General features: G+C 40.8%; 2 protein-coding genes across 2 annotated transcripts in view; one reads left to right on the forward strand and one right to left on the reverse strand.

Annotated features, from left to right (window-relative positions):
* Positions 1-266: 266 nt before the first annotated feature.
* On the forward strand, positions 267-7,999 carry CLDN10 (claudin 10). Its single transcript, XM_010083681.1, has 4 exons — positions 267-432; positions 598-679; positions 6,794-6,901; positions 7,632-7,999. Exons 1-4 carry the CDS (start codon positions 297-299, stop codon positions 7,744-7,746), a joined length of 441 nt encoding a protein of 146 aa, XP_010081983.1. The 5' UTR covers positions 267-296; the 3' UTR covers positions 7,747-7,999.
* Positions 8,000-9,933: 1,934 nt separating this feature from the next.
* The window catches only part of LOC104469241 (zinc finger protein DZIP1-like), a gene marked incomplete at its 5' end in the record, with an annotated part of 27,864 nt that continues 21,784 nt past the window's right edge, over positions 9,934-16,013 (reverse strand). The window contains 3 exons of the mRNA XM_010083682.1: positions 9,934-10,016; positions 10,804-10,972; positions 15,917-16,013. The exon at positions 15,917-16,013 is cut by the window's right edge and continues 31 nt beyond it. Coding sequence (XP_010081984.1) covers positions 9,934-10,016; positions 10,804-10,972; positions 15,917-16,013 — 349 coding nt within the window. The remainder of the gene's footprint in view (positions 10,017-10,803; positions 10,973-15,916) is intronic.

Below are 16,013 nucleotides of genomic sequence, written 5' to 3' on the forward strand. Positions count from 1 at the left end.
GGAAACTGTACCCAATGCCATGAGATTATTTTTTGCAGCCCTGAATGCTGTAGGTGTGCTTCTTTCAAGCTGGGCTTAGGTGATGATGCCCTGTGAAGGGCACACATCCCCTGGGAGTATGCACTCAATGGTAAGGTGACGCATGGCTCCAGCCAGGGTCTGATTTGGTTTGCAATAGTGAATGCCTAACGCTGCGCAGAGGGAGAGGAGCTACACCGAAACCCGTTGCAGTCCCAGTTCTCATGTTAGCCTTACTCTTTCTCACCACAGGTTATATCCAAGCCTGTAGAGGACTGATGATCTCCGCCGTCTGCCTGGGCTTCTTTGGTGCCGTTTTTGGACTGGTTGGGATGAAGTGTACCAAAGTCGGAGGCTCCGATCAGACTAAAGCAAAAATAGCATGCTTAGCTGGACTGATTTTCATACTCTCTGGTAAATATACCTTATTTCTCTTAAGTTTGGGTATGTGAAGTCATACCAGAGCTGCTTCTTTTCCACAGAAATCCACGCACAATTCTCTATGGCTTCATTGGCTGCAGGGTCAGGCCCAAAGCTCCTCTGCTGGCTCCACTGAATGGTTTGTCTTATGCTTTTCAGGGTTGTGCTCTATGACTAGTTGTTCCCTGTATGCAAACAGGATCACGTCTGAGTTCTTTGATCCTTCTTTTGTTGCACAAAAGTAAGTACTTTCCTATACCCATAAATCTTTCAAAGAAGTAGACCTTAAGTTTCATACTGCGCGCCAGAGCCCATTGAGACAGAGAGCAGGTGCTTCGCCTGTTGGGCAGAGAAGGAGAGTGGGCTGCATTTTTATTTAATCATATTTCTCAACTGGAGTGATGCATGTGCTGAAATTTAATGAACAAACAATTTCCCATACAGTGATTGCTCTGTAATCTTTGTGCCCAGGCTTATCATGGCTCGGGAGAGTTCTGCCCTGCTTGCCGCAGAGCAAATAGGGGTAATCAGGAGAGAAGCTTGCATTTGTGTCAGAGATGCCGCAAAAGGATTTCACAAGACCGAGGCACTTAATAGGTACATCATTCGATAGGGAAGGAAGAAAATTATTTCCTTAAGCTTTTGATAGAACCTGGTTTCCGTAAAGGTGTCGAGCACTGCACAATCTTGAGTCCTCTTGAAGAGAGGTTTCTGCAGGCTCTGTGGGCTTTTTGCTGACAGATTTTCAAATCCAGATGACTGAAATTTGGATCATAAACCTTACTGTAACCTGCGATCTTATAAGCACTAACAGAAATGCTTTGACTAGTAATTAAATTTAAGGGAGCATGCATTCATAGAATTTTAGGATCCATACCAGAAATAGGGAGCATCCCTAAAAACTCCTTTTAAAGCTGTGCAAGTTCTCGGGACCTACAAAGGCACCAATTCATGAACTAGTGCTTGGATTTTGGATTCACATCTTAACTACAAAGTCTGAAAATGTTAGCCGTAAATTGTAGCACTGTAGAATTTCCTCTTTTGGCTTCTTACAGAATGTGAAGTTATCTTGCAAGACAAGGATTTCAGAGTTTTCTTGGTGGTGATTCCAGGATACATCAAGCATTGGGTATATGTTTCTCTGAGACCCAAGTAAGGGCTTAGTAAGGAACCCTGACCCTTTCTGTTTCTCCTTGATAGAAAGAAAATAGTCTGAATTAATAACATCAGCTGGTTCCATGTTTGCAGTAAGGCTAACACTGCTTCTCCTTCCTGTCTTGAAAACAAGTTCATATTAGTTTCCTCCATAATTCTGTTATAGTTTCTGCTTGTTTGATACTGTGAGGACAGGATCCAGACACCTCCGAAAGAAACAAGGATGTGAGGTACTCTGAAGAAAATGGAGCCTGGCTATATAGCCAGAAGTTAATTATTCATCAGGCTTACTGTTCTTAGTGAAAAATACCATGGTTGTTGCCAGAAGTCTCTTTCCTACACTGTATTCCCACACCGTTCTGCTGCAAAAGAGCAGGCACACCTCACAGCGGAGTTTACTGCAAGGCAATAAATATTGAAATAAAGGTAGTAAAACAACCTCTGCAGAACTTACCTTTTTCCCGAACAACCAGCAGAACTCAACTGTGGACGCGCATTATCGCGACTGCAAAGATAAAGGCAGCGAGGAGAGCCAGAAGTTATAATTTGAGCTGCACGTGGTGTAGCTAATGTCGGGTTAAGCTAATGGTGGCATTCACCTCCTTTCTCTCTCAACCAATGTAAAATATGTTGGAGTAACATATTTCGTTGTATTTCTGTGAACTCGTACTTTGATATACATTGCAGAAGCACTTAATATGCTTTGCTGGTATATTGTAGAAGTTTGGCATTGGCTCTTCACTGACAGAGGGTGCTGCTTTGTGTTTCAGCCTTTCACCTTTTCCTGCACATTTCTCTCCTGAAGTTATTCTGATGGTGTCAAAGACAGGCTTGAGATACTGTTAGTGGAAAACAAGTGACACAAGATGTTTAGCATCATTTCAGCCATCAGAATTTCCTTCCAGCCTTCTGCATTTGGAAAGGGCACCCTGACTATGGATGGGTGCTGGAGGAATCAGAGACCTGCCTAAAGCTGTTGCCTGAGAGACTTCTGGTTTGAATTATGTAACTAACTGAGGAATGACAGGCACCCTGGGGACGTCTGAAAACCCGCCTTACTTAGAAAGAAAGGCTGGACTTCATGTCCCGATGCAATAGTTTGCATTGCCAATTTAAAACAGCTCCAGAAGAACTGCTTGACCCTATGTAATAACCCACGCAGTCTTGGGGACAGCACAGGACACTTTGGTGCTTGCAGCCAAGATGGATTTCATTTTTCTTCAGACACCTTTTTCAGAGGAAAATCTGTGCTTCTGTTTTACTCTCTTGCTAATTTTGCTCCCACAGCTTCTCTTAGGAAATTATTTTGTCACTTTGCTACTTTGAGTTAAAAAAAAACCCCTCTTATAGTCTTTATCCTTTTTGTCCCTTGCCACAGTTTGAACTCCATAATCATGATGTATGGGTTAGTTTATCCAAATTATCTGGCTTAACTTCCCATTCTCTTTTACAGAGAATTGTTTCCCTTCAGCTTTCTTGTCTCTGAATGGATTGTGCACAAGTCACACAGGCCCTCTTTCCATTGTCCTGCTGTTACATTTGAATCTATTTTTCATCGTCCAATCATAAGAATTAGACATTCAGAATGTATATTTGGCTTGGGTAGTTGTGCTGATTCAGTAGGTAGGTAGGTAGGTATGCATGTCCTTTACACATGCCAACATCCAGTCGGCTAATGAAGCTTCCACTGGTTTGTTTGGAAGTTTCCTTCATGGTCCTAATGTATGTAACAACTAGAATATTTTTCTTCTATACTAATATTGTACATTCTTTCTTTACTGAATTCTGCCTCCCTGGATTACAGCAAAAAAATCAGCTTTTAGCCTGTTGGTCAGTGTAGTTGAAGGTGTCTTTCAGTTCTCTGCAGTTGAATTCTCATAGTCCTCAGCGGTCACCACCTCTAAGCCTCTTCATCAATGTCCTGCACCCCCACCGGAGCTTCCAGTGATCTCTAAGTGACCTCTGATCAGATTGATTTCACTGATTGGAGACAGTGGATACACAGCCACAGACCTCAGAGAGTGGCTGCTTTGGTTCTTGCAACCAAGAATTATGAGAATGGGAGAGTGTGTTTCCCGCAAGTATTTTAATGATAATGAATGAAGGGAAAAACAGCAAGTGCAGAAAATTCTTCTAAAAAAGTTTGTCTTATTTTTTTTTCTTTTTTTTCTGGATGTACCAATGTATGTAAGGGTTTTTTCATATAGTAAGTTTTTTTACATACTGGATTTTGGTGTGAGATTAGGGTTCCTTCTTAAATGCTGAAAAGATGAGTTGGATAGAAGCCAGGGAGCTGTGCACAAGTTGATATGCAATTGAAAGTTGGAAGTTTTCCTCATAAGCAACAGTGTCAATCAAAAAGTCTTTTATCTGTTTAAAGTTGTGGAGGAAAGACTGATGAGGCCAGCTCTACAACTCATTAACCTCATGGTGTGGCAGTCGCCTGAGAAGAGTCCATATATATGCAATCTGGTTTTATATGTTATAGTAACAAATGTTGTTTAAAAAACACAAGCAATCCCAAGAGCAAAGGCTGGACTCCATACGTTCTTACCCAAGTAGTAGGCAGCAGTCAGGTAACCCTTTTCCACCCAGTTAAACCCAATGTAATCTTGGTTTCTTTTCTGTACAACTGAAGAGCTTCAGAAGGGGAGACGGCAATTGGTGTCCTTTATCTCTCTCTCACATTCACATCTGGCCAACTGTCTATGTTTTTAGATGGAAATGTGGAAACAAACTTGTGTTTCCCACTTTCTAGGCAAATGGTTTTGGCAAATAAGTTGTTACAGCAACATCCTTCCTGGGCCTTGGTCCAGCCGTGTTCCTCCAGCATGTCTGTGGTCTGCACTAACTTCTTTGGGGAGCCTGGTCCTGACCCACGTACCTTAGGTGTGCACTGGCAGTATCTGCGGGGATGGAGGGATTCCCCAGGCTGGGGCTGACCTCATGGCATGTGACATCAGAGTTAATCACTTTGACTGGCCTTTACAGCTCGTTAAAGAGGCACCCTGAGGGTGTGATGCAGCATGCATATTATAGAAGTGTACTTGGTGTATTTCTTGTGTGTTGACTGTAACGGGATCCCAGGTGATGAGCTCTGATGTACCTGCTTCTAATCAGAGAACCCCCAGTCCTTGAACAGACAGAAATCTGCTCAAGTTTTATGAAAACCATAGCACATGGTTGGAAATGTGAGTTAGAATTAAAGCTTTACCGGTTTGGCAGATTTTGAAGTCAAACGGGTCGGGTGCAAAGTTTTCCAAGGGTGAAAGGCAGCTGAGCTATGATTTCCAGCAGTTTAATTTGGGGGCTGAGTGCCTAAGTCCCACACTGCATATGGAGAATGTTTGGGGGAATCTGATCCTTTTTTAGCAAGGGATGATGATGTGAATGGAAAATTAAAAAGAATCCTAGAAGTCAGAGCTCCAGTGGGGCCACGAAGTCAGGTGCAAGCCCTCATGAAGTGTCCTGCTGCTGAGCTCGAAGGGCTTCATCTCTTTTTGTCAATAAGTCCCCGAGCCAGACATGGCTTGAACATGGGTGTCCCTAACATCTAGCACTGACATCTTAAGTGTGTCTTTTTCTCTCAGTATGACTATTTTTTCTTTTTTTAAGCCTGTGCTTTACCTTTGGTTGTAATCTCAAGAGTATATGGAAAAAACATTTTTTGATTCTCCAGCCAGCGTTTGCCCCCTTGTATTATAGAAGTCGTTGTATCATTTTTTGGGTGTCCAAGCTCACTGGCAATTTTTCAGTGTTTCCACAGTGTCATCATTGTAAAGCTGAGTTTTGTAGAACAGCTTACAGGTGTTTTCAGTTGTGTATTTCAACTAATGTTAAACTAGGATCTGTTCACATGGAACCAGCTGCACTGTCTTCCAGTTGCACAGGCAGGCCATCAAGCAGAGGCTGTCATACCAGAGCTTACAATAAATAAACAAACTTCCTAGCAAAGGCTTGAACCACTACAGCCACCTGACCGATAAGTGCAGCTGGATGGGGGACAGGGGCCTGTGTTTTCATAGTCAGAAGGAGATAAAGGTTTCCTCAAGGAGGAACTGGAGCAGAGAAGAAGAAGCAGAAGACATGGTCCTAATAGCAAGGAATATGAGATTCTCAAGAGTGTTGGGCCTAATGCAGGTCATCCTGAAAGTGGTGTAAAGAGCGGCACCTCAGGCAAAGGGCTGGGAATGGGGCAGACAAGTGGCAGCCATGGCTCGCTGCTTGTTGTGAAGCTCCAGAGCTCAGGTTATGGGCACTGAGCTCAAGCAGGGGGAGGAAAAGAATGTCTTCCCCACGCCCTTCTTCTCTTTCAGTTACTACTGTTGCTTTAGAAACTTGGAGTTACCCTCGTGATAAAGCTCCTAAAGCACCACCATCTCCTCTCAGAGTTGAACTGAGGAGTTTCTGGCTGCAAACAAATGGTGGCTGCCCCGGGTGGCAGAGAGGACCATTGCTGGTGACGCAGAGCTGTGCCCAAAGGCTTGGAGAGGAGTGGTGTCCTCCAGCCTGAATCTAGCCAAAGGGACTAGAGAAGTCAAAAGTCTCCAACACGTCCACATATGCATGTGTACACACATGTACATCTGCATATGCATGCATGTATGTGCACATCTGTATATGCATGTGCATGTATCAGATACATCTGTATATGCATATATTGCATGTGTGTGTATTCATATTGCGTATACATACTCTAGATACATATTAAAACCTCATGTTTTAAGTGGGCTGGAGCATGGATAGGGAGGGAGAGAGACCCTGAGAGCCAGAGGGGAGAGTTAAGGAGAGTTGTAGGCAGCAGCTCAAGTCACCAGCTCAGTGAAAGCCCCAGTCCAGTTTGGGAGCCAGCAGGAACAAACCTGAATTGGTCCAAGGGGACAGGAGCTGTGTGCCATAAACAGGTATGTAACTCAGCAGCCAAGCAACCCAGGAGGAGGTGTGGAACAGCCAGGCACCCTGGCTGCCTGTGTGGGGAGATGAGCGTTGCCTGAGTGTACCGCAGGGACAGAGTTTGTCTCCTGAGTAAGAGAGAAATAATGAAAAGAACATGGGTGAACGGCAGAGCTGCTGATTTTGCAATGAATAATGTGTATGTCAATGGAAAGTTATTAAGGAAAAAATAATATTTAATTCTTTTCTTCACAAAAACTGTTAAATTCATGCTTTTTTGTTAAACCCATTTATTAACTTCCTGTAGGTATGAATTAGGAGCAGCTTTGTTCATTGGATGGGCTGGAGCTTCACTCTGCATAATTGGCGGCAGTATATTCTGCTTCTCAATAGCTGAAAACAGTAATTCTCCAAGGTAAAACACAAGTAGTACTTATTGAAAGAAATCAGTACTACCACATTTGTACCCACTATATGTGTGTGTCTTGATTACTTGTCCAAAACACTTTGTAGCGAGGTTCAGAAAAGGATTGTGTGGGTGAAAGAAAATAATGGAATTTAAGGATAATGCTCTGTCCATCAGTAATGTAATTAAGAAAAGCTGTTGACTCAGAACAAATACTTGTGTTTTATGTACTTGGTAATTTGCTACAGCTGGAAAAAATGCATTCACTGAGGTAGGAAAAGTGGTCAGGTCACCTTACCTGATGTGAATGGACCAAGTTTATGTAATCACAATTCATTAGATCAAAAGTGAGAGAGATGGACAGTGGTGGTAGCAGAGGGACCTCCAGCAGCAGCAGCAGAGGGATGATAATGAAGGGGCACAGCTGGAGGGAGTAACTGTTCACCTGGGATCTGCCACCGCCTAAATGTTTCATGACTGGGCCCTAATTTATGTGTCTGTGAACAAGGGATACAAGTTTATATAAAAGTGAATTGCAAAGGGAGATGCTGGAGAGGAAATGTCAAACCAGAATGTGACCACAGAGGTAAGGAAGGTGTCTCCCGTGCCCCCTCCCCTGAAATTTATAGGCACGTTCCTGTACATTTCTTCTGGTTTTACATTGCTGTAACGCTTGGATACAGAGATGGCACCTGTCTGTGTGATGAGCTGTGAATGGTTGACTCTCTTTTCTTTTCAGGAGGGGGTATGCATACAATGGAGCCGCATCTGTGATGTCTTCTCGTACAAAGGTCCACAACAGTGTCCCAGACAAAACCCCACCAAAGCACTTTGACAAGAATGCTTATGTTTAATTGTACTGTTGGAAGATTCAAAGCGTTTTAAAAATGAGTTTGTATGTTTCCTGCAGAGTGATTTCCCCCCAACCCCAATGTAATTACCACTAAGACAATGACTTTTTAAAACATCAACTTGCAGCTTTTTACATATTGATGTAAATTTTATTATATAATATTTTAAGATTGATGTTGGTATTATAAAGTTTATACCTGGAAATCATGAGCTGATGTTGCTTTCTTGAAAAAAAATAAATGGGATAATTACCAACTCAGTATGTCAATTGCTTACGGGAACGGCATCACACACATCATATCAACTGCAGCACATCATTGCAGCCGTTTCTGAAATGGGTTCGCTACTGGACAGAACAGCCATACTCTGTGCAGGTTGGTATGTAAAATACTTCATCGCTGGTGAGCAGTGACGTCAGAATTGCAGAACTCATCGTAACTGCAGCACCAGAGGATGGGTCAGTGGGAATCAGCAGGCTCTTACCTCCTCATCACATTTCTGGGGTCGATGAACATGCAACCTGGCCAATTCGGTGCCATAGGAATAAGAAAAGGAAGAGACTGGGTGAAGTGGAAATAAGTATGGGATTTGGGGAGGCAGGAGCAGGTGCTAAGGAGAGTCAGGGCCAGTTGTTACATAAACAGTCACCAGAGAGGGTCTTGCATGGCCAAATAAGAATGCATGTGGGATCGTGAGCATTCGTGTGTGCAGCAGGGAGAGAAAAGGTTGAGGCTGCAGCCCAGGGGGAGTTTTGTGGTGGGCAAGACATGGCTTGGAGACAGTTCCTACTTTCTGCATGTGCTTTGTGCTGCTGGGCTCCTGCCCTGCCGGTGATAAGTCACTTCCAGGAGGTTGTTTTCATTCCCTCCTGCTGCGCAGGGTGTCGGGACACCTTCATCTCCAGAATGGCTCCAAGCCACTGGGATACGAAAGGGAAGGAGAACGCCCAGGCAATACCAGCTGGCCCACTCTGACAATGCCCTTCCTGAAGGGCTGACCAAATAAAAGCAGGCAATAATTAACAGCACTTTTTAGGTAATCCTGAATTAGTTACAACAGTTCAAAAATTCAGCTAGTACTTTTTTGGGAGGGCCTGTCCATAGAAAGGCGATGGCTTTTGAGGGAATATTGAATAATTATTCAGGAAATGGGATTAGAGATTATGAATAACCACAAAACACTGTCTAGACTGGGATCCTAAAACTAGACACAAACTCAGGCCTCTCTTGAGGTTTCAACTGATGGGCTCTTGGAATTTCATTTTGGGACAAGGGTGTACATATAAAAATGAATAGTCCTGGTTTTGAATGGCACAGGATGACAGAAAAGTTTTTGCATCTGATGCCATCTAAAATACATCAGAACTGCAAAGCCATTCAAGGTTCTTAAGCCATTCAAGGTTCTTTTTAATTTACCTTATTTTTGTATTGCATTTAAGTCAAAACACTATCTTTTTTTTTTTAAGAAGGCAGCCAATATGGACAGAACAAAAACATGAAAAGTACTTGCACAATGGCAGGTCATTACTTTCCTCACCTTAGCTTGACGTTTTAGTCTCCTTTCCAATTTTTGTGTTTGTATGTTCAGTAAGACTCAATTCTTAATCGAAAAAATAAAAAAAAAGAGTAACTTCCCAAAATAGGAGGCATTTAATAATAACTAGCTTTATAGCTGAGGCCTTTTTTTTCCTTTAAATTTTGTGTTTATTGTAAACCATGTCAGAAATGCAACATTTTAATATATGGAAATATTTTATTTAAAATGTTCACAATTTTATATAAAGTTTATGATAAAATACAAGAAAATGTGCATCTAAAAATTTTATAAAGTAATACTCTGGAGTCAATTCTGTTCACTGGTTAACAGGTTTTCTTGCAAGACCAGTTTCAATCTTTAATGTAAACATGAGAGGCAAAATATTCACCTCAGTGAAATCAAAGAGACTTTCACCATTGAGTTCACGGGAAAGACACATTAACTCTCAGTTTCCAAACAGACACGGCCAGTAACGTGTATATGAATATTCTTGTTTCAAATTCAGGACTGAAAGCCACAAGAGCTCTGTAAACAGTATTCCTTGTTATTACGTGACTGATATGAGAAATGAATAGGAAACACTTGATGTTTTCAACTACATTTTCAACCCCAACGGAGCCCGAAAGCAGTACCTCCCATCAGGAATGCAACAATTATATATCTGAAGAATCACTCCAATCTGTTACAGTGACTAAGCTGCTTTTTAATGTGCTTGTATTATCAGCTTCAGGAAGACCTGTTAAAATACAAAATATTAAGAGTTATTAATACTATTTTGGGGTATTTTTACTCTGTATTTATCTATGAGATAAAATCACATGCTATGTGAGCAAACACCTGTGGACTTCAGGAAGTCCAGAATTTCAGCCGGTGAGGAAATGACACGTGTTGATAATATGAAGGCTGTTTCTGTTCACAGAATACAATGCACAGTACAAGCAGTCAGTTGTCAACATTACTTTCCCTCTAAAAATAACCTGAAGTATCTTTATATAACTGACACAGCTTTGACCTTTAGGTATATTGAAAAGTTAGCGCTAGAAACTACTACGTAAGTTCTAGGTAAGACTGAGGCTATTACTTTACCAGTAGCTCAAATATATTATCTCAGCCTGGAAGGTCACTTAGGTATCTTGAACAAATCTGAAATTTGACTATTATTCTCAAGACAAAATAAGAAAATCTCCCTCCTCCCTTAAATTTGGGAAAGGATTAAAAAAAAAAATCTTGGATGAGTAATTTTTAAGATGAGGTTGAAGCCTGATAGTACCGTATGTTTTAAAATCTCAAATTTAAGTTTCTTGGCATCTCTGTGTATTTATGTGTGTTGTTTACATATAAGGATGTATCATAAATATGATGTATGATCATGACACAAAACCAAGCACACAGTTTTTTCTTACATGTCCTTTTCTTATAAAATACCATATATTGAATTACAATGTGTAATACAGAATACTTAAGTGCTCCTCTAGGTGAGTTGGGCACTTAAGGCTTTTAATGTAGAAGTATGAATACGCTACCTTCCTCCTTTGGTACACTTATCTTCCGAAGACCCCATGCATGTATCACAGATGCAGCATTGGACTCATTTTTCTGAGCTGTCAATGCCTTCTGGCCTCTGTCATCTTTCATTAATAAAAATTCTTCTATTGATGATATATCCCAATCATCTTCATCAACTTCTGTGGACTAATAGGGAGAAGAAAAACCACACATTTTTCCTCTGCCCGTTCAAGTTGTGCTGAGGTCTTCCAAAAACTCAACGATGTGCAGCTTCTGAAGAAAAATGGACTGGCACACGGCCTTTATGACATCTATCATCACAGTTTTAAAATCCATATAATCCAATTACCTAAATTATATTAATTCACTGTTACACTTCTAAAGCTAAAAGGAAAACTTTTTTTTTTTAAGTCAGGAACTGCAAAAGTTAAAAGTTCTGCCAGTTTCGTAACTGGCAGGAACCTATGTTTTCAGGTATTACATGCCTAACTTAGAAAGGATTGTCTTTTCTGGGATATTAGCCATGCCAATGAGATGGCAAGTCCTTTAAGCATTAGAATGTATATTACTTACATGAAAATTAAGACATGACGTTATCATGAAAGCTGGCAGTTTAGTTTGCCATATAAGCATTCTGTATTCACACTAGAAAAACTAAACTGAATATTGCAATAAAGGCCTTTTCAATTTAAAACTAATTTATTTAAAGAGAAAAAATAAATAATGAAAGTTAAAAAACCCACATGGTGCTTGAAATCAAAATACATATTCCTCTTAAGACTCACTGTCAGCATGTACAAGTATATTTTTAAGTGGTGGATTTGCATAATGAGTTCCCAAAACAAAAGTCAAGTCAAACAGATGAACCTGAAGGCAGCAAGTCCATAGTCTTTCTCATCTCATCTGCCTGAGAACTAAATATCTTCATTCAGCTTTCGAAAGAAGAGCTATAGCATTTCCCTCTTTGTCAATCAGATGTAGTTCAATGGAATTGAGTTATTATTAGAGAGCTTAATTTGGAAAGTGAAAGATGGTTTCTCCCAAAGCTAAAACCTTATTTCGCTGTGGTCTCTAAATATTACAGTAAGATATAGAAGGTGTTTCTACTGCACAGAAGAAAGATTCAGATGCCACTGGAGAACAATGTAAGGTATGTACATACTAGAGAAAAATCAACAAATATGAACTATGTCATGTGTCTCAAAAGAAGGCAAGAGACTGCAGTAATGCTCTATCTTGTAACATCATTCAATTTTAACATTGCAAACTGTTTTTCAAAAACTGACAGATCTGCTCTGTGTGCTGTATTATTAACATACCAGGATTCAACATTTTGCTGTTTTAAATTATCTGCATTTGGAGGGTGTGGCAATGGGACAGTCAGAGTCACATATATTGAGAAATGCTGGAGGAAGAGTTTCTTCAAACATTCACTAAGTCCCAACTGTTTTTTAAAGTACAAAACACAGAGAAAAAATATCACTTTCAAACAGAATTCAGTTTTGATCAAGTGTAAATACACAGCAGCAATCAAAACTGCTAAGCAGTTTTATTAACTCAAAGACTTACTCCAAGGAAATACCATAATCCATACAAGGCCTGGTACAGATGAACTTGGGCAATACAGCTTTAGGTAAGCACAAATTTAATTTTCTCTAAAACATTTCTAGAAGTAAATTCTGTAAAACATGACCTTGATAAAACATACAACAATGGGATGCCTTACAAAGGTTTTCTGGTATTGTGGGTTTTGAAAACAACCATTAGCAGCTGTAATTATTTAAGCTACTAGTATTTAAACTAATAAAAAAAAATTGATTTTCAGAGAAACCATCATTCCAATGGCATGGTGTGCTTATGTCTTTGGGCACCTTTGAAAATCCCGCTGAAAATTTAAAGAATTAACTTGAACTATATGCCTACACTTAAACATACAAATATGGACGTATTCACATATAATTTGCAAACAATACAAGATGGTGTGTTGTTCTGTAAAGATTCCAGAAACCACGCAGCAACAACTGCCCTAGGTTCATAAACTCATTTCAAACTCATCATATCCATACCGCAACACGCCACTGGGCTAATACATCACAGACACGATGTATTCTAAATGAATTATAGCAAAAATATTTTTCATAGAATCATGGAATAGTTTGGGTTGGAAGGGACCTTTAGAGATCATTTAGTCCAAACCCCCTGCCATGGGCAGGAACATCTTTCACTAGACCAGGTTGCTCAAAGCCCCATCCAACTTGAGTTTGAACATCTCCAGGGATGGGGCATCCACAGCTTCTCTGGGCAGCCTGTTCCAGTGTTTCACCACCCTCATCATAAAATATTTCCTCCTTATGTGCAATCTAAACCTACTGTCTTTCAGTTTAAAACCATTGCCCCTTGTCCTGTTACTACAGGCCTTGGTAAAAAGTCTTTCTCCATCTTTCTTACAAGCCCCCTATATATTTTGAAAGGCTGCAATAAGGTCTCCCCGGAGCCTTCTTCCCTGTAGGCTGAAGAAACCCAACTCTCTCAGCCTGTTCTCATATGGGAGGTGTTTCAGCCCTGTGACCATTTTCATGGCCCTGCTCTGGTCTATGTCTTTCTCGTACTGGAGACCCCAGATCTGGAGGCAGTACTCCAAGTCGGGTCTCACAAGAGCGGAGCAGAGGGGGAGAATCACCTCCCTCGACCTCCTGGTCACAATTCTTTTGATGCAGCCCAGGATATGGTTGGCTTTCTGAGCTGTAAGCACACAGTGCCAGCTCATGGCCAGTTTTTAATCCACTAGTACCCCCAAGTCCTTCTCCACAGGGCTGCTCTCAATCTGTTCATCCTCTAGTCTGTACTGATGTTGGGGATGGCCTTGCTCCAGGTGCAGGACCTTGCACTTGGCCTTGTTGGACTTCATGAGGTTTTCATGGGCCCGCTCCTCAAGCCTGTCCAGGTCCCTCTGGATGGCATCCCTTCCCTCCAACATGCTGACTGCACCACACAGCTTGGTGTCATCAGCAAACTTGCTGAGGGTGCACTCAATCCCACTATGTTATTAATACACTGAACAATACTGGTCCCAATAGAGACACTTGAGGGAAACCACTCATTACTGGTTTCCACTTGGACATTGAGCCATTGAGCGTAACTCCTTGGACGTGGCCATCCAGCCAATTTCTTATCCATCTAACAGTCCATCCATCAAATCCATATGTCTCCAATCTACAGGTAAGAATGTTGGACGGGACTGTTTCAAAGGCCTTACAGAGTCCAGGTAGATGACATCTGAAGCTTTTCTCTTGTCTGCTGATGCAGTCACTCCATTGTAGAACGCCACCAGATTAGTCAGCCATGATTTGTCCTCAGTGAAGCCACGTCAGCTGTCTCTAATCACCACTCTGTCTTCCATATGTCTCGACATATCTTCCAGGAGGATCTGTTCCATGATCTTACCAGGCACAGAGGTGAAGCTGACTGGTTGGTAGTTCCCAAGGCCCTCCTTTTTACTCTTTTTTTGAAAATGGGTTTGATGTTTTTCCTTTTTCAGTCAGGGACTTCACCCGACTGCTATGACTTTTCAACTATGATGCAGAGTGGCTTGCAACTACATCAGCCAATTTCCTTAGAACCTGGGCAGCATCTCATCAGGTCCCACGGACTTATGTATGTTCAGGTTCCTCTGGTAGTCTTGAACCTGATCTTCTCCCACGATGGGAGGGACTTCATTACCCCAGTCCCTGCCTTGAGATTCAGGGGCTTGAGAGATGTGGGAAGAGAGGTTACCAGTGAAAACTGTGGCATCTTTAAAACACAGTTTTTAAGGCTTATTTTGCTACAGCTCTTTGCTCTTGAAGCCCAAATTCCATAACACAGTGGCCCACCTATAGATCTTTACAAAATGTAACATCCTCTATATTTAACTGTGAACATTTTACAGTCTCGTATCATCTGACATTACAGAGAATTTGAAAGTAACATTTGGACAGAAAATTGCACTGTAATAGTCATGTCCGAGTCAATAATTTTGAGCCTGCTGTGATTTGCAGCTCCCACACAGTCAATGGACAATTTAGGTGTCACCAGTGGCAATTAAAAGCACACAGGCTAAATGTGATTAACCTACCATTAAAGTCGAAGTTGATTAAGACAATCACCCCTTTCTGGAAACTGAAATAGAAGTGTCACTGTTTCTGGGAGGAGTGATAAATTTCAGATTTAACTAGCAGTCACGAAGCCCTAATGTGTCAGTTTTATTATGGATAACAGGATTCTGGGTAGTTATTATTTGTTTATTTAGTGAAAAAGTATTTTCTGGAATGCTAAAACTAGTATCTAGCTGTCTACTTCGATCTAATAACAACTACTAAAACTGAAATAAATAGCACTATCTGCTGCTCACTTCTGATTTGGAGCAACTTCTGTTCTTTTTAAAAAACTGTTCAGGCAAAGATCAATTTGCATCAAATGGTCTTATCAATTATAAAACTCTAAACTGAGGGGAAGACAGGGACCTTAGGAGCATGAAGGGTAAAGAATAAATTGTATTAGTACTGTTATTGTGAACACATGCCATACTCAATGGACAGACATCAGTGATGGAACTGATTAAGTTTGAAAACTGTGTAAATAGATGCAGCAGAACAAAGACCATACTCAGAAATGGAATTTCTCCTCTCATTAAAATGTATTTTAAAGTTCCATATCAGATAAAGCTCTAGAACTAAAAATATGTAAAAATCAAAAATAAAAATAGATAAGCAAATTATTTTTTTTCCAAAAGCAAGATAGAGGGAAAGCAAGTAAAGAAGGGCTCTATGCTGCTAGACTAGGAGATAAAAATGATACCAACTGCACCCAAACTTTAGGCTAGTTGTAGTGATCCAAAACAGTCATGGTATAATCTAATAAGAAGTGTGGATGAAGAGATCATTTGCCACAGCTCACTCGCTAGCACTTTTCTATATACCAGTGCAGACATACCCAAAAAGGCTACTTAGCTGTAATTACAAAACTGTCTTTGAGAATTAAGTTTTTCACTGCATCAAGATGGTTTCAGGAAAAAAAAAAAAAAAAAAAGGACATAGATACATATCTAGTTCAATTACTTAATGAAGTAATAATAGCTACTAAAAGTGATACCTTCGGTTCTGGCACCTCTTCTTTCTTAATAAATGCTTGCGCAACATTAATTCCTCCAGCTGGTTTGTTCTTAATTCCATGGTTAGCAAGACTCTTT

The sequence above is a fragment of the Pterocles gutturalis genome, unplaced genomic scaffold, assembly GCF_000699245.1.
Source record: "Pterocles gutturalis isolate BGI_N339 unplaced genomic scaffold, ASM69924v1 scaffold4575, whole genome shotgun sequence".
NCBI lineage: Eukaryota > Metazoa > Chordata > Aves > Pterocliformes > Pteroclidae > Pterocles > Pterocles gutturalis.